The 24582-nt window shown below is 38.5% G+C and overlaps 1 protein-coding gene across 3 annotated transcripts in view; it reads left to right on the forward strand.

Moving 5' to 3' along the window:
- The window catches only part of LOC107737215 (Nance-Horan syndrome protein-like), a 57951-nt gene extending 34212 nt beyond the window's left edge, over positions 1-23739 (forward strand). Inside the window, exons 2-11 of one of the 3 annotated variants that reach the window (XM_016548663.1) lie at positions 10553-10705; positions 14059-14198; positions 14419-14463; positions 15697-15741; positions 16458-16520; positions 18608-18803; positions 19013-19144; positions 19307-22336; positions 22692-22815; positions 23009-23739. In XM_016548663.1, the coding sequence (XP_016404149.1) occupies positions 10553-10705; positions 14059-14198; positions 14419-14463; positions 15697-15741; positions 16458-16520; positions 18608-18803; positions 19013-19144; positions 19307-22336; positions 22692-22815; positions 23009-23612 (4532 nt within the window). In that variant the 3' untranslated portion in view covers positions 23613-23739. Of the gene's footprint in view, positions 1-10552; positions 10706-14058; positions 14199-14418; positions 14464-15696; positions 15742-16457; positions 16521-17235; positions 17260-18607; positions 18804-19012; positions 19145-19306; positions 22337-22691; positions 22816-23008 lie in introns of all 3 variants that reach the window. The other 2 variants (XM_016548664.1, XM_016548666.1) reach the window with 2 other exon arrangements.
- Positions 23740-24582: the final 843 nt, after the last annotated feature.

Genomic DNA, 24582 nt, shown 5'->3' on the forward strand with positions numbered 1-24582 from the left:
CCCTCCATATTCTGGCCCTTATGTCCCGCCATAGTCCGCTCACCCTCAGCCATGATGCAGGGGGCGGAGCTCCTCTCTGCGCTCACACCGTGGTCTCCGGCTCTCGCACCTGGTCTGACGGATTGGGCTCAACTTCCGAGGCGATCCTCTGCTTAGTCGCTTGGCTTCGCTCTGGCTCGCGGCGGGAAATGGCTCTCCATCATCGGTGGGCTCAGGCTGATGCTCTGTACCGCGGGGAGATGGTGGGCTGGGCTCTGGGTCCGAAGTGGATCAACGGAAAGAAAAAACACAGAGAAAAAAAAAAAACGGAGGGGAAACACGGAGGTAACTGTTTGGTCTGAGATTCTGTCACACTTAGCCTAATGCGAGGAACGAGGAGACAAGGTATTAAACGCACGAAAGTCTTTTAATTCAAACATCCAAGGGAATACTCTGGGCAGCCGGAAACACAGGGTTTGATGTTCAATCTCAGACAAAGACGGACAGCACAGACTGGGGCTAATAAACACTGGGCAATTAGGGGAACACAGGTGCATGGAATGACTAATTAACTGAGACACGGCACACCTGGGGAGGGAAAACACAACACAATGAGTCCAGGGGCGTGACAACATTGTTCAAAATACCTGTAGTAGCACAGCAGTGCATACCTGATTACATTTAATTAAGGTTAACTAGATTAGACTGTAATACAAATAGTTGAGTTTGCCAGGTGCATACAACATTTATGACAGCTTTTCATGAAAGTGTTGGTCAGTTTGTCTGCTTGACAATCCCATTTTGCACTGCAACAATAAAATTGAAGTGAGATCAACAAACTTCTTTTTAGTTAAAACAGATGTTGCCAAAGTTTTCGTTTGGGGACATAATTTGAAGTTGGAAAAATGTATATCGCAGAATATTGCAATATTTAAAATCGCAATAATATTGTATCGTGACACAAGTATCGTGATAATATCGTATCGTGGGGCCTCCCACCCCTAGTTCATGTTAAATTAATATCATTAGTTTTGTCTCCATTTTAAAGTCTGCATGTACACACTTGCAGACATCCCCCCCTAAAGAGTCACGTCTGGAGGCAGTTACATGATTAGCATGATTAGCCTCTATGTGAATGTGATAGATAGCCACATCCTGCTGTGAACTCAGTTGAGTCTTTGTGATGGCAGAGGAGGAGGAGCTGAGGTGTGGTGGCTGATGACGTGCTCTGTGATCTTATGCTGGAAATGTCAAATTACCGCCCATTTGCCCCAGAGGTGTCTGTGACACTGATCACAAACACTGATAACTCTTTCCCTCAGACAGTTTTTTTTTTTTAGGTGTACAGGAACAGTATGTATTAACCAAAAAAAATGTTTACACACAGGATACTAAGTTATTCAGTCAAAATTACAGGATCGCACAGTACCATCAGCCTCAGACAGGCTCTCCTGTTCCTGTCTGAGAGATTATTACACAAACCCACATATCCACATTTTTATCATTTGGAAAGTAGAAATTCACCAAGTTCATGTGTGTGTGTGTGTGTGTGTGTGTGTGTGTGTGTGTCCACAAATACAGATGGGAAGCAGATAAAAGAATAGTGATCCCTGGAAATAAGAATGATCTGAAAAGAGAGAGCTGACAGCTGTTAGGAAAAACAACAACAACAAAACCAATTTAAAAAAAAGTGACATTCAAGGCTTTCTATAAAATGGTAATGATTTTTAGCTCTTAGAAAGTGATGCATTTCAGAAAGAAAAATAGTGAAAAAGAGGTTTTTGTTGGAAACTACAGTGCGTTCCAGGCTTGTTTCTGGTTCGTTTGCAGACATAAAAAGGTCATATTAAGGAAAGCCACAGTAAAAGGCAGAGGAAGGGTGTGACCTATGAGGATAAGGAAAGAATAGAACAGGTGTGCTACCCTGCGGGCCGTTCAGAAGCCATGATACCACCCATGGATTGTGACTTTTGCAAGTCAGCAAATGATAAAGTGTGCATTTGGGCATCACACCATTGACAGAAAATACTGCAAACGTATCTCTTGCATTGTCATGAACTATTTCAGTCTGCACTATTTTACGCTTTTTGCAGTTTGAATCTGCCACAAAATCACACACTGTCATTGCAATAGCCATATTGGCTTCTCCCCAAGTCCAGGCATGTGAATATGTGCTGTTAATGGATATCTTGCAGAGCCACACGCTGCTGGCCGAAGTAGCCAGACCTGTGTTTCTCTGTTTGCCAATGTGATTCTGTCTGTACTAAACACTCACCTACTGTCGGACCATTTGACGCCAAGGTCACAGGCACAGGATGACCAGATTAACATGGATTAGCACACAGACACACTCAAATGCATGCTCACACATGTTAGGATGTTCACTTCTCAAATATGTGCACATGGGGGCTCATTCACGTTGATGTCTACACAGAGTGACAAGCAATATTTCAAGTTGTATTTGTGTCAGTTACATTGCACTGTAAGGACTTTTATGTATGAATGATTATGTATTTGAAGGTGATTGTGATTATGGATGAGAATTATTTTAATTACTCCACAGTCTCCTGACTGGATGTATATATATATAGCTTATTTATGGATGGAAAACTGAAATTTTTTTGGCATTTATGCCAGTCTATATAAACTCAGTATATACGATTTTGCAGGAAAAGTCATATCAAAGCACCTTTATTTCTGTATTCCTAATTGCTATTCGTTTTAATATTGTGAAATAACGCAGCTTATTTATGCTTCTAGAACAGTTACTTTTTGGTCTTTTTGGTTTTAGTGTCTGATTTTTTTTTATTTCTCTGTGATAAACTGAAAAAAAAATAGTATAGTGTTTACTTTGAAACAGTTTTCATGCTGTAATTATTTGTGAAATGTACTAGCAAATTATAATAAACTTGATCTTCTAACTGGATGAATTTCTAGCTGATTAAATTCTATTTAATATAACAGAAAAATGTTTGCATCCTTTCTTTTAGCCTGATGTTTTTTTTTCTTCCCTGTGATACACCGAAAAAATGAATGATTTACTTGGAAACTATTTTTACTTAGAAATTGCTAGTAAATTTCACAAATAATTACAAAGAAACACCTCAATCTCCTAACTGGATGATTGTTTAGCTGGTTTATGGAGTGAACTGTCATAATTTGCTATTTATATAAGTCTATACAAACTTTTTGCAGGAATAATCCTATCAAAACACCATTCTTTTTGTATTCCCGTTTAATATCTCCCTTTGGACCAGCTCTTACTCTGGCCCATTAGAAGATTAAGGGCAAATGGTCTGCAGACTAGACTGTACCACCTGCAATCTGCCCCTAGAAATGGGGAGGGGGGTGGACTCTAGGTGGAAATGGAGCACTGTAAATGCAGATGCTGCAGATGGTCTTACTTTGATGTTAGGGTTAGTCTGTTTATGTGGCTGCACGGCTGCAAACCGCAGCAGGTGAGCTTGTGCACTAGCATGTATCTGCATGCATGAAGATGAATGGAATGAGTGTTGAAGGACAGCTGACCTGGCTAAAAAGGACATAGCTGTCCTTCCAGAACAATGGCTTTTGCCTGCTGTGTTCCTGTCAGATCGAGAGGTACGTCCTTCAGTGCATTCCTTTCCAGTGCGTCCAATCAGATAATGCTGTTCTCTTTTGTTGTGGTTTAAATTGCTATTCATTTTAATATCGATTAAATGATGCAGCTCATTTAAACTTCAAATCAGTTGCTTTTTGGCCTGTATTGATGTCCCAAACTGTATTTAATATATATACATTTATATATTTAATAAATGTTTGCATCTTCTTGTCTGTTTTGCTTTCCTGTATTAAAAAAATCGGAAAGTAACACATTGAATTAAACATGAAATTTTGAAGTAGAACGACTGAGGTAGTATTTTCTTGTAAATTCGTTTTGTTTACAACTTCAAAAATAATTTTTTTTACAGTGTACATAATCCATCCGTCTTGGTTATTTCTCTATCAGAGATCATCTTTGATTTGTACTAGGAAAGCTAAGCCTGCCATAGTGATGATGTCTCTGTCACACAGACTGTCTGTCCATGTTTGGTTTAACATGTTGGAGCATGCAGTTGTTTAAACTGTAAAGTGCCATGTTGTTGCATGCTGAATTACAGTGTTGGTGATGCAGATCAACTGTCGTCCTTCTTTGCCATGAAGGCTTTAGCTGCAGGCTTCTGATGGCTTTATTCCATTGTATCCATACATCCACAGATATGAATTTGGAGGTCTGTGCACCATTGTCATTTCCATAGTTTACATATGTATGTGCGGTGTGGGAAGTGTGGTAGTGATTTGACACATACCTTGTATATATTACCAAGAAATTGTCCATCTTCCTTACTGATGAATTTGGGGTGTTGATTAATAGTTCCCAAAAATTAAAATTCTGTCATTATTTACTAACCCCGTGTTGCTTCAGCCCGGCATTCTGGTATTTTTACAGTTTTTACAATTTGGTGTAGAAACAATTTTCATTCAGAAATTTCTAGTAAACTTCACAAACAATTACGAAGAAGCGGCAAGTAACACATTGAGTTAAACATGCAATTTTGAAGTAGAAAAACTGAAATTGTATTTTCTTGCCAATCCAATTATGTTTTATTTACAACTTTTTTTTCTTTATAGTGCACCATGAAGAAAAACCACACAGCTTTTAACCATACAGTGACAGTTTTTATAGACCATGGTTGTTAGGTTCCAAAAAGGACAAAAAACACTGTAAAAGTACGGCTACTGTATGGCTTCAGATGACTTGGAATAAAGAGCACAAAGTCATATGGACTACTTTTGTTGTGCTTTTTGACACCAATGGTCATTATGAACTGTCAGCTGTCAATTCTATGCAAAAGAAAAGTGAAGAATTTTCAAAAATTGGAATAAAAATTGGAAAACAATAACTGCATATGAGTTTGAAATGACATGAAGGTGTGTTATGACAGAATTTATTTTTGAGTGAACTGTCCCTTTAAGAAAATCTGAATTATTAAACTCTGACACACTGGCATGAAGTAGAGTTTATTAAAAGGGTTATGTGTGAGTGAGAGAGGGGAAAAAGAGACTGCCCTACAAACGCAACAACCCATCTGATCTGCTTATCCTCTGTCTGAAATCTGTTTATTATTCTCCTATATTATTTGCAGAGAAAAAGGCTCAGAATGAATGATGGCGCTAAAACAGGAATCAAAATGAATAGGTAGTTTTCAAAAATGTAGGCTTGATCCTTACCCAATATAATGTTTTAATCTTTGACTTAATGGCTGTGTGTGTGTGTGTGTGTGTGTGTGTGTCGGAGCAGTGCAGTGGTCAGCACTACAGGCAGCGGTCAGTCTTCATGCTTCAGTGATTCTGCTATGGCTCATTTGTAAAGGTCTGTAAGTCAAGTCTCAACAGGGCCTCTTATTCTTCACCCTCCACCCAGCCATGGTGCCCTCAAATCAGGCTTATCTTATCAGAGACCCCCTTTTAATGAAGGGTGGTGATATGCTCTCCGGATGAACGGCTTTGGATTTTAGGAAACACAAGCATCTGCATAAATAGCTCAGTGTTCACCTTTGGGATATAAATAAAATATAAATGAATGATATGAGCATGTTATTTACTGTGTGTTGCTGTTTAACATTCCTCTGCCGTGATCTGGGGTTGGATACATTTTATATATTAGACAAATGATAATAATTTGATATGCTAAAATTTTTCACCAGGAGTAGCATGATGTATAACAAAATAAATACTATTTGGGAATTCAGTGTAAGCACATCCAGTAGGAGACCTTTCTTTTATTTATGTTGTCTGTCTCTTAAAAGGTAGCAAAATGTAAAGTTTTCCTACTGAGACGGTCATGTTAATAATTTTTGCATTTTGTTGGGCCTGATGCACGCTAATTTTATAAACAAAAATGAATAATTAAAAATACATGTATTATTCACTCTATTTCCTGAAAGTGGGTACAGAGTAATCCAGGTCACAAGAAGTTCAACTACTGTAAAGATTGGGATCCCCTGCTGTTAACGGAAGGAAAGTGCTCCTCAAAGAGGACATGATATATTGATATCTATAGTCCATAGTGTTGTTAGTGCTGTGTAGTATCAGTGGGTATTAAGCACTCCTGCAGAGGGACCAGCTGTGAGACACAGAGTCCCCAGCCCCCATCAGAGAGACAGTCAATCTCTATCCGTACACCAGGTAGCTGGATGGCTGCAGCTAACAATCTCCTTTTAGGGAATAAATGCATTTATCATTGATGAGTTAGTGCATGAGGACTTCTTATGTTATTTGTTTAATGCTGTTTAGTGCTTTAATATTAAGTGTATCGATAGATAAATCCACTATTTGATTTTCCCCAGCAAGATCTCAGCAATGTCTTTGAGCTCTGCTAGGCAAGCTTGACCTAGATTCATCTATACTAGCGCTCTGACTGTTAATGACTAGAACATCTATATTATTACAAGAAGAAGTGCAACCGATGGTTTGTGTAGCATAAAAATGTGTCCTTTTTCTTTAGATATTTGTGAATGGAATGAAAAATTCCATAAACTGTATACGAACTACACACTCAAACTATAAATGCAATGCATAAACTGTATTTACGAACTACACACTCAAACTATAAATGCAATGCATAAACTTGCATTGCATTTATAGTTTGAGTGTGTAGTTCGTAAATGTCCCTTGATTTTGCTATTATGATTTCTCAGTTTATTCTCAATGGAAGTGAATATCTCTTATTGTTTTATTTTTTGCAGTTGCATGTAATAGGCATATATTATTTATTTATTACAATAACATGGTCATTGTAGGCCTACATTTGCTAAATGTTTGTGTTGTGAAGCATATTATAGATCTGGACTTTTATGGTGGGCATTTTTATTTTGTAATGCAATATTGGCCAAAGATTTTCGTTCAAAAGTTGTTGGTTTTTTTAAAGAAATGAATACTTTTATTCAGCAAGGATGCATTAAATCTTACAAAAGATTTCAAATAAATGTCTTTCTTTTGAAGTTTATGTTCAACAAAGAATCCTGAATAAATTGTAATAAGAAAATCAGCAAATCAGCATATAAGAATGATTTCTGAAGGATCATATCTAAAGTTTTCTTCCACCTGTATACTTTGGTAGTTTCATTATTTTAATTAGAACTTTTTTCTCTCTGTATTGTCCTTCTGTATTACTAATTAGAGATTTGTCAGTACTTTTCTTTGCCTTGCTGCTGGCAGAGTCCTGACTCACATTGCTGACTGTGCACCTGCTGGAGACAGAATGAAAGAAAAAGAGAGAGAGAGAGAGCAGCTCTCCCAGTCTTGCAGTAGTGCTAGCAGAATCCTTCACTCCTTCATTCTGTATGAGCAGTCCAGGGAAAGATGGGAAACTCTCAGAGAAAGATACCTGGCTGTGGCTTGAAAAAGAGGAGAAGGACAAAGAGGGGTAGTAAGAACGCAGGCCAGAGAGCAAGCACAACAGGTAAGACGACTAGATTGCTGACAAGGATAGTGATCTAGAATCCCTGCAGAGGTGAATGCAGGTAGTCCATGAACGAGAATATAGATGACCATCGTTTTAATGTTTTAACTCGTTTCTTTGCATTCTGGTGCAATTATACTGCAGTGTACTGCTGTCTCACTAAGCATTGGCCTCTTTACATGATCAAACTCTTCAGTAACTGCGGCATTGAAATTCTTTTCAATGCCACTGAATGGAACATTGAGAATTTTGATGTTTTTGTGATTTACATTTTAAAATGTACATTGAAGAAATTCATGAAATCCATGTGTGCTTTGTATTGTGGAGTTTATTTTGAAAATGTCCCTATGTGCACAAGTAGTAATAAGCTTAACCCTTGTGTTGTGTTCAGAACCCTTTCACACTAACGAGGTTACAGAGCAAAAATACCACATGAGGGTTAACTGTGACTAATGACATAATAAGAGTCTCAGACTATTATATTACATCATGCTATATGTAACTCTGCATACAAAGCATACTTCCTCTTTGGCTGAATTAATTTGTAATAGATGTCCAAAATGTCCAAGTGCAGAGGGAATGAAAACGGTGCATGTGTGCTAGATGTGCCGCATGAGGATCAGTACTTGATAATGCAGGGCAAAAACGATAGGAACAGCAGAGCGGTGCTGAGTAATAGAGTCTGTTCTCTGCGGTCGCACATCATTACAGTGCACGTCCAAATGGAGAGAGGGGAGATGAGGAGCAGGTGAAGATCAAGACACTAACTCAACACAATTATTTCCAAAGCAGATGTTTAATGAAATATATGTTTATATCAGTGTTTCTCTCACCTTGTCCTCCATTTTGGATTTTTTTTTTTTTTCTCTTAAGGTGTCGCAGTGCATTCTGGGATTGCTTTTCTCATGAAGGTTACATATGTCACTGATGCATTGATAGTAGCCTAATTAAGGTGCCTACCTTTTGGAAAAGCTTTCATTGGTGGACATTTATCAGTTTATATTATATTATATTATATTATATTACATTACATTCCTCACACTGACGGAGGTCTGCATCAGTAAAGTGTGTCAATCAGGTGTCTTTAAAAGCTTTAAAAGCTTCTAAAGGTTAAAGCTATAAATAATACAGTGATTAAGTTTCCACCGCACTAACTAAATGCAATATCTTTATAAAATGTATAAGTTATAACAATTTGATTTGATTTCCCTTTATATAGACAAATTTCAACAAACAGTTATTATTTTACTAGTTGATTAGAATTTGGTTTAAAGTCGATGTAAAATATAAAATTTAAGTAAAGTTAGTTTTGCATTGTTTGCAAAACTCATCTCATGCAATGCAATTCATTTATTGTTAAGTGTAGCTTAATTGTGCAAATATGTGGTGTCACTGCAGTTTTTTGGTTACTCAATGCAAGTTAACACTGAACATGGAAAGACATTTAACAGTGCAAAAAGCATGTATCAGATTAGTATTGCTGAGTAAAACCACTCAAAACATTGTTCATTTTAATGGTTGTTTGGATGTGGTCAGACTAAAGGTTATAGAAAGGGCTTGTATCGGATTACCAAATGCCTCTGTGTGTGTGTGAGAGAGAGAGAGGCCTTGTATGTATTCATTTCTGTCAAACCAATAGACGTGGCTATTGTCATGGTTTACCTCATGGTTAATAAGTACTAAAATGTTTCCTTTCTGACTGTCAGCCTGAATTGTCTGAATCATATATAGCCATAGCTTTCAGAAATATAAGACCCCATTTGCAGTATCCTCTCAGAAAACCAGAGTCTAAGAAAAAAATATTCCCAGACCCTTCCTTGTGAAGCCACTTCTGTTTTGTATTACACTCTCAAGTAATATGTCCTATGGCTTTTGTTCCAATTACATACAACAAAAGATTTGTTGCAATAGAATCCAGTGTTTTTCTACGCGTCAATCATCATTAATCTCCACCCTTTTCTTTGTGGTCTTCTAAGACAGGTAATGCATTTCTGATATTATTTTGCTGATCACGGCCTGATAAGGATTTGCTAATTCATTGTAAATTAGATATGAAGGGTTGCTTGGATACAGATGACTCTGGGTAGTTCAAGGGGACCACTGTGCATTGAATACTGATGGGCAGATGCTCCTTTATAGAGGAGAGGAGGAGACAGGATGCTGGGGAAAAGAGAAAAAGATAGAGGGAGAAATACTAATGAAGTTGTCTTTCACCTTTGTCTCCCTAGAATGCCGTTTGTTGTCTTGTAATACATAATATTGATTACAGTGAATGAATATGGAAACATACACTACTGCTAAAAAAGTTTGGGTAAGAGTTTTAAAAATGTTCTAGAAAGTGTCATAAGCACGTCCAGGCTGCATTATTTGATGAAAATCAGTAATACAACAATAATTTAAAACATTTTTACAATTTAAAATAAGTTTTCTCTTTGGATATATTTTAAAATGTAATTTATACCTTTGATGCAAAGCTGAATTTTCAGCAGTCATTAATCCAGTCCTCAGTGTCAAATAATGCTTCAGAATATTGTTCTAAAATGCTGATTTTGTGCTCCAAAAACATGTATTATTGTTTGTTTGTTTTTTCAGGATACTTTGATGAATAGAAACTTTAAAATAAAGACATTTATTTGATATTTAAATTTTGATATAAATTTAATGCATCCTTGTTGAATAAAAGTACTTATTTCTTTAAAAGTTCTGAACGGTAGCGTATATTTCTATTCATTGGTTTAAATAGTATTCCTTTTTGGAATTTATGTAATTTGGAATCTATTCTATTCCTTCTCATGGAAATGTCCTCAAGGATTCCAACATAATACAAAATAATGTAGTTCTTTTAGAACACACCGTTCCCATTACCTGTCCAACAGCAAGAGTTAATTCCAACACAACTACAATGGGTTCTGATAGAGTAATATTCAATAGAATCATATAAGCATTAAAGAAAAAGGATGTAGAAATTTCACTCTGTCCAGTAGGATCTTATTCTATTCTTAGTGGATTCTTAATTGCTAGAAGTTTGAATAAAAATCCTGTACACATTCCAGATTTCTGACCTTGTCATTTCTTTGTCTTTCTCTCTAGCCGTATCAAATCTGGACATTGAGAGTAAACTGACATCCCACTATCAGGCTCCATGGCATCAACAACACAATCTGTTCCACACTTGTACACGGCCACCATGTCTGGAGGAGTTACACCGACATGCCAAGCTCAACCTGCGGGCACTGCAAAGAGGTACTGAGTCAGGTTTCTGGGCCTATATTTTTTGGTTCCAAACCACAGTACCATTTGATTTTTATAATTCTTTTCATCCAAACATATCTTATGTCACAAAAGTTGTGGTTCAGTGGTCTGCCCAGGGCCACAATGGTGATAGATCAGCGTAGAGAAGTGACAGCTCAAGATAGATGAGAATTATGATCCTGGAGTTCCCCTCAGGGAATCAATAAAGAGTTTATATGTAGTCCTCAATCTGTCTAAACATCTATCAGGTTCCTGAGTCTACCTGGAAATGTGTTTGAGTTTGAAGTTGTAAATTTGACTTAAAATATGTGTGAATATATATATATATATATATATATATATCTAAGAAAGAAAAGGAAAATTTCACACATCACTGTAAAATGCCTTTAGAGGCAGATATTAGGGGAGTATTAGTGCCACCTTGTGTTTGAATGATGAAATTTGATCTGGCATTGCCTCGTTTAGTGTGAACCATCTAGCATAATTTATATTTTCCCCTTGAATCAATTTTACTTCCATCAGTTACACATAAAATGTGACCAGAACATTAATTGTACATCGTCAGTATTCAACAAAAACATTAGAGACCTTCTGCACATGAACAATTTAGTTAGCAGTTGGCAGTCTGTAAATTTTATAAAACTGAAGCTGTTATAATTCATACTTTAATTTAGACTAAAATAGCTCAGCCAACTGAAGTGTGTGTGTGTGTGTGTGTGTGTGTGTGTGTGTGTGTGTGTGTGTGTGTGTGTGTGTGTGCGTGTGTGTGTGTGTGGTCTATACAGCCGAGCCCCTCACACTGTTGTGCATTTATGTCTGATTTTATTTGCCAAAATCTAAAAAATGCCCCAGACACCTGCGCGCGTGTGTGTGTGTGATAGAGTGAACATGCTTGTTCAATGTTTCCTTTGTGCTCTAGTATTAGTCCTTCATTTATGTATGGACATTTTTCAGATTTATGCCAGTTTTGTTGATTTTATTTGCCAATTTCTATAAAAATGCTCTCTGTTGCAGTCACACACACATGTGTGTTTGTGTGTATAAGATAGAAAGTTCGTTCCACTTTGTGTTTATGGTCTAGGACCAGACCTTTATTTAAATGTAGAAATTTTCAGATTTATACTGAATTTATTTTATTTTTTTGACAATTGAAATGGAAATTTTTTTTTTTTACATTTTCCCATTCATTTTTAATGTGGGGTCAATCTGACCCCAAGGACCTTTAACGGTGATTTTTTTTTTACACACCTTTAGAACAACCAAATCAAGTCCCGATTTTTGTGTGTGTGTTTAGATAGATTATTTAGGAAAAGTCACAGAATTTCATGCCCCTGAAATGAAGGGAACACTTTTAAAATTATCTCACAATTCTAACTTTTTTTCTTGCAATTGCAAGTTTACATCTTGCAATTCTGACTTTTTTCTCAGAATTGTGAGATATAAATTCGCCGTTATATATTTATGTTGGGAACAGAGTGATACTTAAGCTTTTAATCGCTGAAAATGATCCCACTCTGTAAACACAGTCACATCTCATTCAAAAGATAAAACCGAACTTCAGCATGTTGCAATTGGTCACAAGACACACGAGAGCCAAAGGTGATATAATGCTTTTTCAGGCAGATTTTGTTATTTGAGCATTATGGTGGATTGTGTTTGGGTCCGTTACCCACACAAAGCAATCGTTTGGTGAGGAAGACTTGGAATACTGCTGAAGTGTTTTATATAGTTTAATATTGACAAATGATTAGGTTTATTAGTATATCAATGACTCTTAACTAACACTGATATATTATTTCATAGCAATAACTTTCACATGTCTGCGTATCGATGCCAAAGTCAAAGCAATGGAGTTCAAAGTTTGTCTTAATAGTGATGCTAAAGACACGCAATCATTCTTCAGTTTTGGATGTTTTAGGAGTGAGAATGGGTTGTTTGTTGAGCAAACTGAAAAAAAAAGTTTTATAGTTGCTTCTTTATACCTAAACAAATTGCATATTTTCACTGAAATGGAAGGAACTGCGTGGGACATTAATCACCCGAATGGTGACTTGAAACATAACTTTTACGACACAATATAATCAAAAACACTACATAGAGCCAAAACATCCATTAATTCTGAATAACAAATATTTTGTCATCATAAGTTACCGTGCTTTGACCAAAACCACACATTTTCAAGTGCATCAATGGTGATCAAACTGAGCGGCTCACCAAAAAACTTGACATTGCAGGTTCTTGCTGTTTAATATTTTAAGTTGCTCATACTAACTGACCTAGAAGTTGACTTTATTTTAAAGATTGATTGAAGTATCAAGTGTAGAAAAAGTTGACAGAGATATTTACACCCAATACTGTACATGCCAGTGCACAATATGTACTTTCAGGAGTAAATCACTCAGACCTGGTAATGATCTTCTCTCATTCACTTGTCAGTGTTTAAATTAGCCAGGTGTTTGTTCTTCTGAGCCCTTCCCGTGTGTCATTCTCCCAGCGGTGAGGGCAAATCACTCTGATTGTTCCCTTTTGCATGTGCTCATTATTGCAGCTGTGAAGCAAAAGACACACAAACATGCTGTATTTGATGTGACCCCTTAATAACACAAACCCAATCCCTCTGGCATGATTGAGTAGGACAAACCTTATCTCCATCAGTCAATATCATACACCCGCTGTTGCTAAACGATTAGCCCTCTCTCTTGGAGATGCTTGTTGAATTGAATGAGTGGCGGACTATTGATTAGGTGATAATGGTGGTAAGCAAACAGAAGGCATGGTGTTGTTAGGGATGGTTGCTCTTCAGGACTGCACTCGCTTTTAAAAGGTCATTGCAACAAGCCGATAGCAAACTATAGCTACTGTAGTGTGTCCTTGGCTATGCTTCACATACTCTACTGCCTCAGCAGCACTCTTTGACAGGAGTCCGGCAAAATAACAAAATGTCCTAACCTGGGACAACTGTGTTTTAAAGTGTATGACAAGGTCTTCTGGCTGTTCTGTTTGCCAGCACCCATCTGTGGTGGACAGATGATAGTTCTGCTCCGTAAGGAAAGAGCGCAGTGTCTTTCCTCCAAGTGAACTTCACTCCTACACTGTATTAACCCTTGTTCTGCAGTTTTAAAAAGACTTTTACCAACATCTGTCTTGATCATAACTACCAAAATTTTTATTTTAAAATGATTTAACCCTTTAAACACCAGTTTGTTCATAATTCCACTGTTGTTTTCATAAAAATAAATAGGCTATCAGTTATTTTGCATATGCTAAATGCTAAGCAGTTTTTGTTGTTGTTGTTGGTGGTGGTGGTGGTTGTGTGCGTGTGTGTGTGTGTGTGTACTATACAGACCAGCAGCAGCGTCAGCGTTCAACCAGCAGAGAGCGGGGTCGGGTCACCATATCGATATCTGTGGCCCCGCCCATGCCAACCTTCCCTTCAACTCACAAACTCAGAAGGCGGGAGCACAGGGGCCGACACTCACGCCTGGTAAGAACATAACATTTAATCTCCACTCATGTAGAGGAGGTCCAAACATCAGTGGTTCTCAGCGGGTTTTGCTTCAGGACCCAGATTTTGTGTCAAATGTCAAGTGGTGATCTAACCCAGTTCCAGAAATGTTTATCTTAAAACATAAACTATAACTATAAAACTATAAAAAGATATTTTGGGTCTAAACTAGCACGCTCTCTCCTGCCACGCACACCAGGAGAAGAGCATTAGAGAGAGTGATGTGCAAACTATCCAGAGGAAGGTAAAGCGGATCTGTTTGCTTGTATTGTGTGGACGTTCTCTGTGATACCATCCTATCGAAATATATTTTGAATTCTTTTTTTTTCTTTTTTTTGACATTCAGTGTCCAGTATTTTCTTTATTTCTTGTGCTTTTTAACTGAATGTAAAATATTGAACTAACATTTTAAATAATATAGATAAAATATTTACGTAACAATCAATAATGCATGCTTTTTTTTAAGTATCAGTGCATAAGTGCACAGTGTAAAATGTTGCTTACAGTCAAACCAAAATTTATTCAGACACCTTCAACATTTCACACATTGTCACAGTTTATTAATTATAGTTTAGAAAATGGTAATAAAATATGTCGAGAGCTCAGAGTTAAACTGTGTCAGAACAAATTCATCTTGATAATGTCAGATAACACTTAAGCAAGGTCAAAATGCCTGAATAATTTTTGGTCCCAAATTTTTTATCAATTTTACTGTATGAAGAATTTTTGGGTATAATATGACACATTTTATTTTGCTATCCTCACTTACATAAATGAACTATAGTGTCCTTCACCCACTAGTAAAAAAATATATAAAAAATGATATCTGGTGTCTGAATAATTTTTGGTTTGACTGAGTCAAAACGCTCAGTATGCTGGGAAGTATCTTCCTTGACATCATAGTAACCCTCCATAATAATGAACCTACAAACCTATTTCAGATAGAGAGATGGGATCATGTGAAGGAAAAAAAAAACATAAAAAACATCAGAGGAGAGATTTGAGTATCATTCTGACATACTTTTACTTATAAGCTGACCAACAACCAATCTGCATCAACTATGAGTTGTGTAGAAACACACAGAAGTTGGCTTGACAATATAATGTTGCCATAGAGCAATAAAATATAAAAATGTTATTCTGACATACTGGTTTTACTTATAAGCTGACCAACAACCAATCTGTATCAACTATGAGTTGTGTAGAAACACACAGAAGTTGGCTTGACAATATAATGTTGCCATAGAGCAATAAAATATAAAAATGTTTGTCCAGTGTACTGAGTGTTTGGAACGAAGAGGTTATTTATAATTAGTTTTTTTTTTCATTTTATACATGTATTCTGTTTTACATCTTTAAATGTTTTCATAAGGTAACATGCACAAGAGTAAAATGGGCAGCAGCATGTGATTTTAAAGGTGGTGAAAGGTATTCTGGGATCTTCATCTGTTTTGTTTATTGCATTTAACTGCTGCAGGAGAGACCAGCCAAAGAGGCTGAATTCAAACCCGTCCTCAGAAAGGTAAATGACATAATTTTTTGAAATGTGAAAACAGGACTCCTGGTCTATTTTTTTTTTAAAGTACAGGTACCAAGACCATGCCAGATTGATTAAACTCCTTCCATAACAATAAAATTTAGTAAATTCCTTCTCCATCAAAGTATAGCCTTTCATTTCAGCATGTATGTTGCAGAGTTGAACCACATACATCTCAGTGGTTCAAAGTTCCTCATAGAAAACAGTTCCAAAAGAGAGCATGTCTATGTTGTTTTGTGTGTGCATGTCACCCTGTTCCCTGACAGCATGTGCACACCATGGACACCACAGAAACATCCCATCAGACATTTATTTTGATTTAACAAGTAAATTTTTTTTATATTTGTTTAGTTATGTTTGCCATCTAAAGTACAGGTACCAAGACCATGCCAGATTGATTAAACTCCTTCCATAACAATAAAATGTAGTAAATTCCTTCTCCATCAAAGTATAGCCTTTCATTTCAGCATGTATGTTGCAGAGTTGAACCACATACATCTCAGTGGTTCAAAGTTCCTCATAGAAAACAGTTCCAAAAGAGAGCATGTCTATGTTGTTTTGTGTGTGCATGTCACCCTGTTCCCTGACAGCATGTGCACACCATGGACACCACAGAAACATCCCATCAGACATTTATTTTGATTTAACAAGTAAATTTTTTTTATATTTGTTTAGTTATGTTTGCCATCTTTTAATTTTAGTATCAGCGCTCCCGTTCCTCCTCCCCTGTTCAGTGTTGTTACTTCATTCCCTGGATTAGAAAGGTATTTTGCCCCATTAAAGACTGATTGTTAACTCTAACTCCTAACAATTTCTGTTTCTCCTTGGTTTAACGTGTAGGCTAGAATAAGACTTTCTCCAGATGTAAATATTTAATGTCTGTTCATGGGGTTTAAGCCAGTTTGCTGTATCTTTTTTGCAAAAAAATCTGCAAAGATTTATATTTGATATTGCTGATAACATCATCAGAGTAAATCCTGATGATAATGAAGTAAATTACTCCATAAGGATGTGTTTGTATTTATAGGCAGAATCAGTTAAGGAATATGCTACTGTGTAAATCATTTATACCATTTGTTAAATGGCACCATGTTAAGTGGGGCAGCTCAGTATTATCTGGGACAACAAATATAATACATAATAAATATATTAAAATATATGATATACTGCATTTGGAATATCACAGGGAGATCTGATATAGTAGGACAATTTATTCTAGTTCTTGCTTGAATTGAATACTACTCCACTGCTTTTTGTGATTTATTTCAAGATTTTTCCATGGATTTCCTTTCTGGCTTATTTACTCCCTAGGGTGCCACTTGGCCTTCATGAAAGACATTATTTTATATATTTGCATGCAGCCATGGAAAAAAATCATTCTGTCTCTTTGCCTGTGCTTGATTCTTTTATTTATTTATTCTCCTTCATTCTCTCGTGTCTTCTGCCTCATAACCAATGCTGCATTTCTCGTCAACACAGAAAAATGGGATTTTGGAAATGCATGTACGTATGTAGATGTCTACTTAATTAGGTATGGGCCCATTACCGGTTTCAAGGTATACCGCGATTTGAAAATGTCACAGTTTCAAAACCACTCAAATTTCCTGTTATACTGTTCCTGCGGTATGCATTGTTTTTTGTCTTGTCAAAGACTAAAAGTGTAGGAATCCCTCAGGTTGTGTGCAGCGCAGAGAGTAACACGGCCCTTCCACCTCCTGTTGGTGTGAGCAGTCGGTCACCTGTGTGTTAGATGGCCAAAGGAGGTGAACCCCTGGAACTTAAAGGGTTCGTTCACCCAAAAATGAAAACTCTGTCATTAATTACTCACCCTCATGTCGTTTCAAACCCGTAAGAGAGGAGAAAATAATAGTGTTTATAAGAGCAGCGCTGCTTTGTTTACACAGGTAACCAAGGAAACGCTGTTTCGCTGCTGTTCCATAAGCGTCACCTGGTGTCAGAGAGTGAATTTTCATTTTCATTCAGCCCCTCTGCTGTTTCGGTTTCGTGCAGGCATTGTTTATGTAGTATACTTTCACAAATCTAGTCAGAATATTCAGTTTTTACTTCAGATTTGGTTATTATAAAATTATACTATTTAATTTAAATCAGAAACGGTTCATGCTACATGTATGTAGCATCTTTGTTTGGATCATGATTAAAATGCAGATCAAAGAAAAATATATTGTGTTCAATGGGAAAAAAGTTGTTTTTTACCCAGACATTTAAAAAGTCATTTTAGAGCTGTAATTGCAATACCGTGGTAACGTGAAACTGTGATATTTCTGCTTAAGGTTATCATACCGTCGAAATCACATACCGGCCCATGCCTATACTTAATACAGTTGGTCCCAAAAAGTATTTGGACACTTAAACCTCATTCAAATGTATGACTGTCTTAATTGGATAACTAAGTTAGTTTTGAGGGGAAAAAAATTAAAAGGGTAGCTTACCCAAAATTGAATATTCTGTTTACTCATTTACTCACCCTTGACTTGTTCCAAACCTGTATGAGTTTTTTTCTTGTGTTGAATGGAAAAGAATATATTTTGAAGAATGTACAGTAGATAACTAAACACTTGCTTGTCCCTTTAACCATCAGTTGCCACTTGGTTTGCTATTTTGTATATTTGTTGTATATTTCTAGTGCAGTGGAATTCATACATTAAGTGTGACTCCAAAAGTGTCTGAAGGTTTTTGGGGCCACTGTATAAAACTTGTGATCCTGTAGATAAAATTGTATCTTTACATTCAAAAGTGTGTTTGCAGTCTGTGTATTTGGATTGTCATCTTAAATCATCAGTATTGTTCTGAATACAGCAACAGTAACAGTTCTAACATCATCCCATATTAGGCTGGAACCAACACAGAAACAGATGGCGAATTGCCAGTGATGAGCCATAGGCCTAAATGTCCTGTTCCCAATGTACCTACCATCTTGGACAAACAGACCAACTGGTCCAAAGCCCTGCCTCTTCCCACGCCAGAAGAGAGAATAAAGAATGACTCTCAAGTAATTCCATCCTGTATAATTCCAATAAATGTTTCTGGTAAGCAACATTACTTCAGATTCAATACAAACTAAAAACACCAACAATATATTGTATATTATTTTTTAACAATATATATGTAAAATTATTGCATCAAAGACCAAAATAATTTGATTTTGTGGAACATATCACCAACTTTTATTCCCACTAAGGCAACCCATGACATATGCTTAACTAGTTCTGAGGGTCTGTGTTATTTTTCTTCACAGGTGTTGGATTTGACAGAGAAGCCAGTGCTCGCTGCTCTCTTGTTCACTCACAGTCGGTTCTACAGAGACGTCGAAAACTCAGGAGGCGAAAAACGATAACTGGCATCCCCAAACGTGTTCAACAAGACATGGGTATTGCCAGCTGATAATTTCCATCTAAAGTTCAAGTTCATCAAAGCAACTTAAAAAAAAAAAAAAAAAAATCTGTTCATTTAACATCTGCATATCAAATTTTTTTCAATGTTATCCTCATATAGTTTTAGTTTAATTATTGGTTTTCTGATTTACTTGTAGATTCTGATGAATCACCTGTGGCTAGAGAGAGAACAGTTATCATCCATGCCAACCCACACAAGTCACTATGGCATGAGGAGCTCTCCCTGAGTGGCCAAGTATTGCACACCAAGGACTCTGGCTGTCAGACAGATGACTTCTTGATTGCAGCTCCATCCCGGAGGCGTATCCGTGCCCAGAGGGGTCAGGGAATTCCAGCTTCTCTCTCACACTCCACTGGAAACATCACCTCCCTGCCAGACCGCTCTGATACTGTGTATGCTGCAGCATCAGCCACTCGTGTTCGTTCTAGAAGCCTACCACGTGAGGGTGGCCGGCTTCTGGATGAGGATCAAGATGACAGTGATGATGATGATGATGATGATGACGATGATGAAGATGAAGATGAAGATGAAGAACTCTCTTCATATGAAACCGAAGACTTCCTACCAGGTCCAGGACAGAGAATTCCAAAGGATGAGGAAGAAAGTACTGATGACCAGGCCATGCCAGAGCTACAGTTTGGAAGTCTCAAGCATATGCAGCATTCAGAGAGCCTTGACCACACATGGATTGAGAGAGGCAGATCCAGGCTCCCACACAAAGTTGACATGGGGAGCTGTGAGATTTCCTCCAGCTCTGATACTTTCAGCAGCCCTATCCACTCTGCCTCCACTACAGGAGTGCTTGGCAGCCAGATGGACCATAAAGAGGATCACCAGTCCTCAAGTGGCAACTGGAGTGGAAGCAGCTCCACTTGCCCGTCACAGACATCTGAAACTCTACCACCTGCTGCCTCTCCTCCCCTGACTGGATCCTCACACTGTGATTCAGAACTCTCCCTCAATAATGGATCCCATGTCATTGATGACACCACTGGCTTCATAATTGATCCCTACCACATTGACAAGCCACAAGGACAGGGGCAACGATCCAATTCTTTTACCTCATCGACTACTGATCAGATGGATGATGCAGGGGTCAGCACTGCTAGTGATGGTGAGTGGAACTGCGCCCAGGACCAGCAAGATCAGCCCTGCCCCCAAGACTTCAGCCCAAAGCATTCCAGAGAGGATGAGAGTGGCATCAGCTGCCCCAGTTATTCTAGTGGGGAAACTTACGAGAGCTTCAGTGACCAAGTATCCGCTAGGAAATCTGAGATGCACTACATCGTTGACACTAAAGGATTCTATTCCTCCATGCATTTTGATGGTGGTGTTAAGGATAGCAGAAGCTACTACAACTATGCAGCCATTGACCCTGACTGTGGCCCAAGTGGAAATGTAGCACCTGGCATGGGTGAATTCCCTCAGTCAGAGTACAGAGCCACCAGGACACTCGGCAGACCATGTCTCTCCTTAAAAAAAACAAAGGCCAAGCCACACCCACCAAAACGTAGCTCTTCATTAAAGAAAACAAGCAGTGGTGTGAACATTTTAGAGCAGAACGAACCAAAGATTACTTGCGAGTTGCCACTGCCCTTGTCTTCCAGAGAGATGAAATTGCAGCTGGACTTGGCTGGTTCTGCAGGGCACCTTGAGACTCCAGGTCTTGAGTCACTTGGCACATGGGGAGTGGAGAACGTCAGGGACATACTTGACTGCTCCTCTCCATTCAGTTCCTCGGACACACATTCATTCAAGGACGAAGGTGCTGTGCAAGCAGACTATGCAGACCTCTGGCTCCACAATGACTTGAAATCAAATGACTCTTACCGGTCTCTGTCCAACTCGAGCACTGCTACAGGTACAACTGTTATTGAATGCATCAAGTTACCAGAATGTGCAGAAATGCAAGCCTGTGAACCCAGGTCCAGACCTACTTCCCCAACTCTTCCTGCACCTGAAGGTGAGTTCAAGCTGGCTTCCCCTGAAAAGCTGGTAGGCTTGGCATCCCCTTCCAGTGGATATTCTAGTCAATCTGAAACACCTACATCTTCCTTCCCTTCAGCTTTCTTCCCAGGGCCCCTTTCTCCATCCAGTGGAAAAAGGAAACCCAAAGTCCCTGAAAGGAAGTCCTCACTTTGTTCCCTACAACAGCCACAGCTTTCGGTCCGAAACTCAGGCATTTCCTCCAGGAGGGAAACTGACATTCATGCCATACCGCCCAGTCACCTCGACCTAAGTGCTCTTCACAGCAAGCACTTTCCCCACAGAAATCAGATGCACATCCTACACCAGAATAAGCAGAAAGCTGCCATAGCTGCAGCTGCTGCTGCAGAAGCTCGCAATGCAGCTGCTGCTTCTGCTGCTGCAGAGGCTCGCACTGCATCTGCAGCTTCTACTTCAGAGTGTGCAACAAGCACAGTAACCAGCTCAGCCCATTTGGCCATCACTCCAACTGTTCTTAGATCAGTTCAACTGCGATCTATTGGTAGAACAGCTGAAGGAAAACAAGGGTATGATCTGGCCAGTGCAAATCCAGTAACTCGTCCCAAGTGTCCCACAATAATAACTGATGCCCCATCCTCTAGCAACAGGCACAACAGGAAACCACCAGCCTACAAACCCCCTGTGGCACAGCTCTGTGAATCACAGGTTCCACTTGTGGAAAATGTTGTTCTTTCCCAGGAGGAAGTGAAAGTGAGGCAGGAAAGGCTTGGTCCTGGTACTTACTGGGCAATGACTGCTTTCAGAACTCCTGTAGACCCTACTCCTAAAAAAGAAGACTCTTCGACAAGGTCATCTCAAGGTCGCGAGCAAGAACAAGACAGCAGAATGTATCCAGATGTGCAACTGACATTGTCACCAGAGAGACTAAAACAAGATCTAAATCAACTATTGCGGCCAGACCATTCAGCACATCCTGTGTGTTTGGCCAGCACAATGCCACCCCCTGCTTACAGTGAAATACAGAGGATAAATTTTGTACTGTGCAGCAGTCCTGACAAAGTGCCTGTTTCAACTCAAGAGGCATCGCACACTTACACAATCAGCGATGTACAAGTCCGAGAAGAGGATTATGAGACATCAGGTGTCACAACCAGAAGTGCCTCACAGGACATAAGGGAAGAAGGGTCGACCCCGGACACAGAGGACTACTTCAGCAAGGGTAATTGTCCTGTTAAAAAAAACAACTTGACAAATGTGATTGGTTTATTGTACCATGACTGTAGGTAATGATAACGACTACAGTAAACATACCTTGTGTCTGACATACTGTACAGTAGTTACATGACAAAACAAACTCCATGCAGCGTCTGTAATTGTTTTTATTTCACCTCTAGAGGCCGCTATTCCAAACAGGAACTATAGGAGCTGATCAATCAGTAAAACTGATATATTGGTCAACCTCTAATTCACATAATATTACTGTAGCACGACTAACATACATTTTTACTGGACTGATTTCACATTGAAGCTGTTGAATGCATAACTTGTTGTATGAATGCTTTACATGTTGACAGAATCAACTCCCAGTGACAATTCAACCTCTCCTTTGACTGATGACTCTAAACCTGATGATGATAATGTTTTCCCATCCCCCAACAAACTACGCACAACTGAAGATCTGTTTGCCATGATACACAGGTAAGCACGATTGTTTTACATTCCAGTGCACCATTTTGTGTCTCATTCTCATGTTCTATATGTCATACGGTTTTGGTGATGACATTGGATGCCATTGCATGCAATCATGAAAACTGATTCTGCCATACAGGAAGTGTTAAACACTTGTTGTATTTTTATGTGACCAAGTACACTGTCAACCAAATTATTGCAGATCTAAAAGGAAAGTGCTGGGACGTAAAGACTCCGGGGAGATGAGTGGAAAAAGTCGGCCTGGTGAAGCACCTGCAACCACCCCTGTCAGCAATCCTACTGTATGCCCGGTCACCCCAGCTGCCTCAAACCCTTCAAACAGCTCCCAACGAGCCTCAGGACCCATCTACAGGAGTGCCAAAAAGTCCAGTACATCCAGTGAGGAGTTCAAACTGCTGCTGCTAAAGAAGGGTAGTCGCTCAGACTCGAGTTACCGCATGTCTGCTACGGAGATCCTTAAGAGCCCCATCACACCCAAGACTCAAGGAGAGCTGCTATTAGAGGCTGCAAGTCACCCAGAGGAGCCCCCCTCACTCCTACAGGATTCCACTAGCAGTGGTGATCCACTTCTAAGCCAATTCCCTAAGGCCAACAGTGAAGTATTCTCTCCAAAAACACTTACCATGTCAGCTGCCTCCAGACAGGGACGTTCCAGAATTCCACCTGCAGCAAATAGCAGTCGCTATAGCACGCGGAGTCGGCTGTACACTGCCCCAATGCAGGCCATATCAGAGGGAGAGACTGAGAACTCAGATGGAAGTCCACACGATGACCGCTCCTCTTAGTGGTATAACCATTTTTTTAACCACTTATCAAAATCATAAACCTTTTATAATATGAAAACATTCTATTTGAACTGTATGAGAGTGCCGTTCGCATATTATGATCTACCTTAGTTTTCTCCCCTGATGTTTGTGGTTTGAAAAAAAAATCATTGATTTCTTTAAGCTCCTTTTGTATTCTGTAGGTCAGCTGAAAACTTGGAAGAACTTGAATTTTTTTTTTGCATTACCATTTATCATTGAGAGCTATGATTTTTGTCATAATCCCATGCTTTTATGCTCACAAAATGAGATGGTGAAATTAGTTGTAATTCTTTAACAAGATATTCAAAAGGTAACATTTTAATATAGAAAACAATTATTTTTCCATCATCCATCACAAATTTACATGAATATATGGAAGCTTTTCTAAGGACAATCGCACCATGGCCTTTCTTAGCAGGGTGTCTAAGTGTGCAAGGCGAAAGACTTCTGAGAAAAAGAAAGGTAGAAATGTTATGAACATAGTTCTAATATTGGACTATTTTGTAAAATCATCAGTTCTTTTGCACTTAATTTTGGTTAATTGTACCTTGAAATATACAACCTGGATGTACTGTTAAATAACAAGGCAAGCAGACAAAATTAATCCAGTTTTAGTTTTTAGTTTAGTGTGTGTGTGTGTGTGTGCGCGCGTGCGTGCGTTTTTGTGACAAATGAGGACATACATTTGTATAATGACAAGGGTATGACAGGTATTACAAGGAGAAGGTGACTTTTCAGGACATTACCCCATGTCCCCACTTTTCAAAACGCATATAAATCACACAGAATGGAGTGTATTGAAAATCTGAAATAGCACAAAGTTTCCTGTGAGGGGTAGGTTTAGGGGTAGGGTTGGTGTAGGGCAATAGAATATACGGTCTGTACAGTAGAAAAACCATTACGCCTATGGAATGTCCCCACTTTTCACAAAAACAAACCTGTGTGTGAG

The sequence above is a fragment of the Sinocyclocheilus rhinocerous genome, unplaced genomic scaffold, assembly GCF_001515625.1.
Source record: "Sinocyclocheilus rhinocerous isolate Xijiao unplaced genomic scaffold, SAMN03320098_v1.1 scaffold1275, whole genome shotgun sequence".
NCBI classification, from domain to species: domain Eukaryota; kingdom Metazoa; phylum Chordata; class Actinopteri; order Cypriniformes; family Cyprinidae; genus Sinocyclocheilus; species Sinocyclocheilus rhinocerous.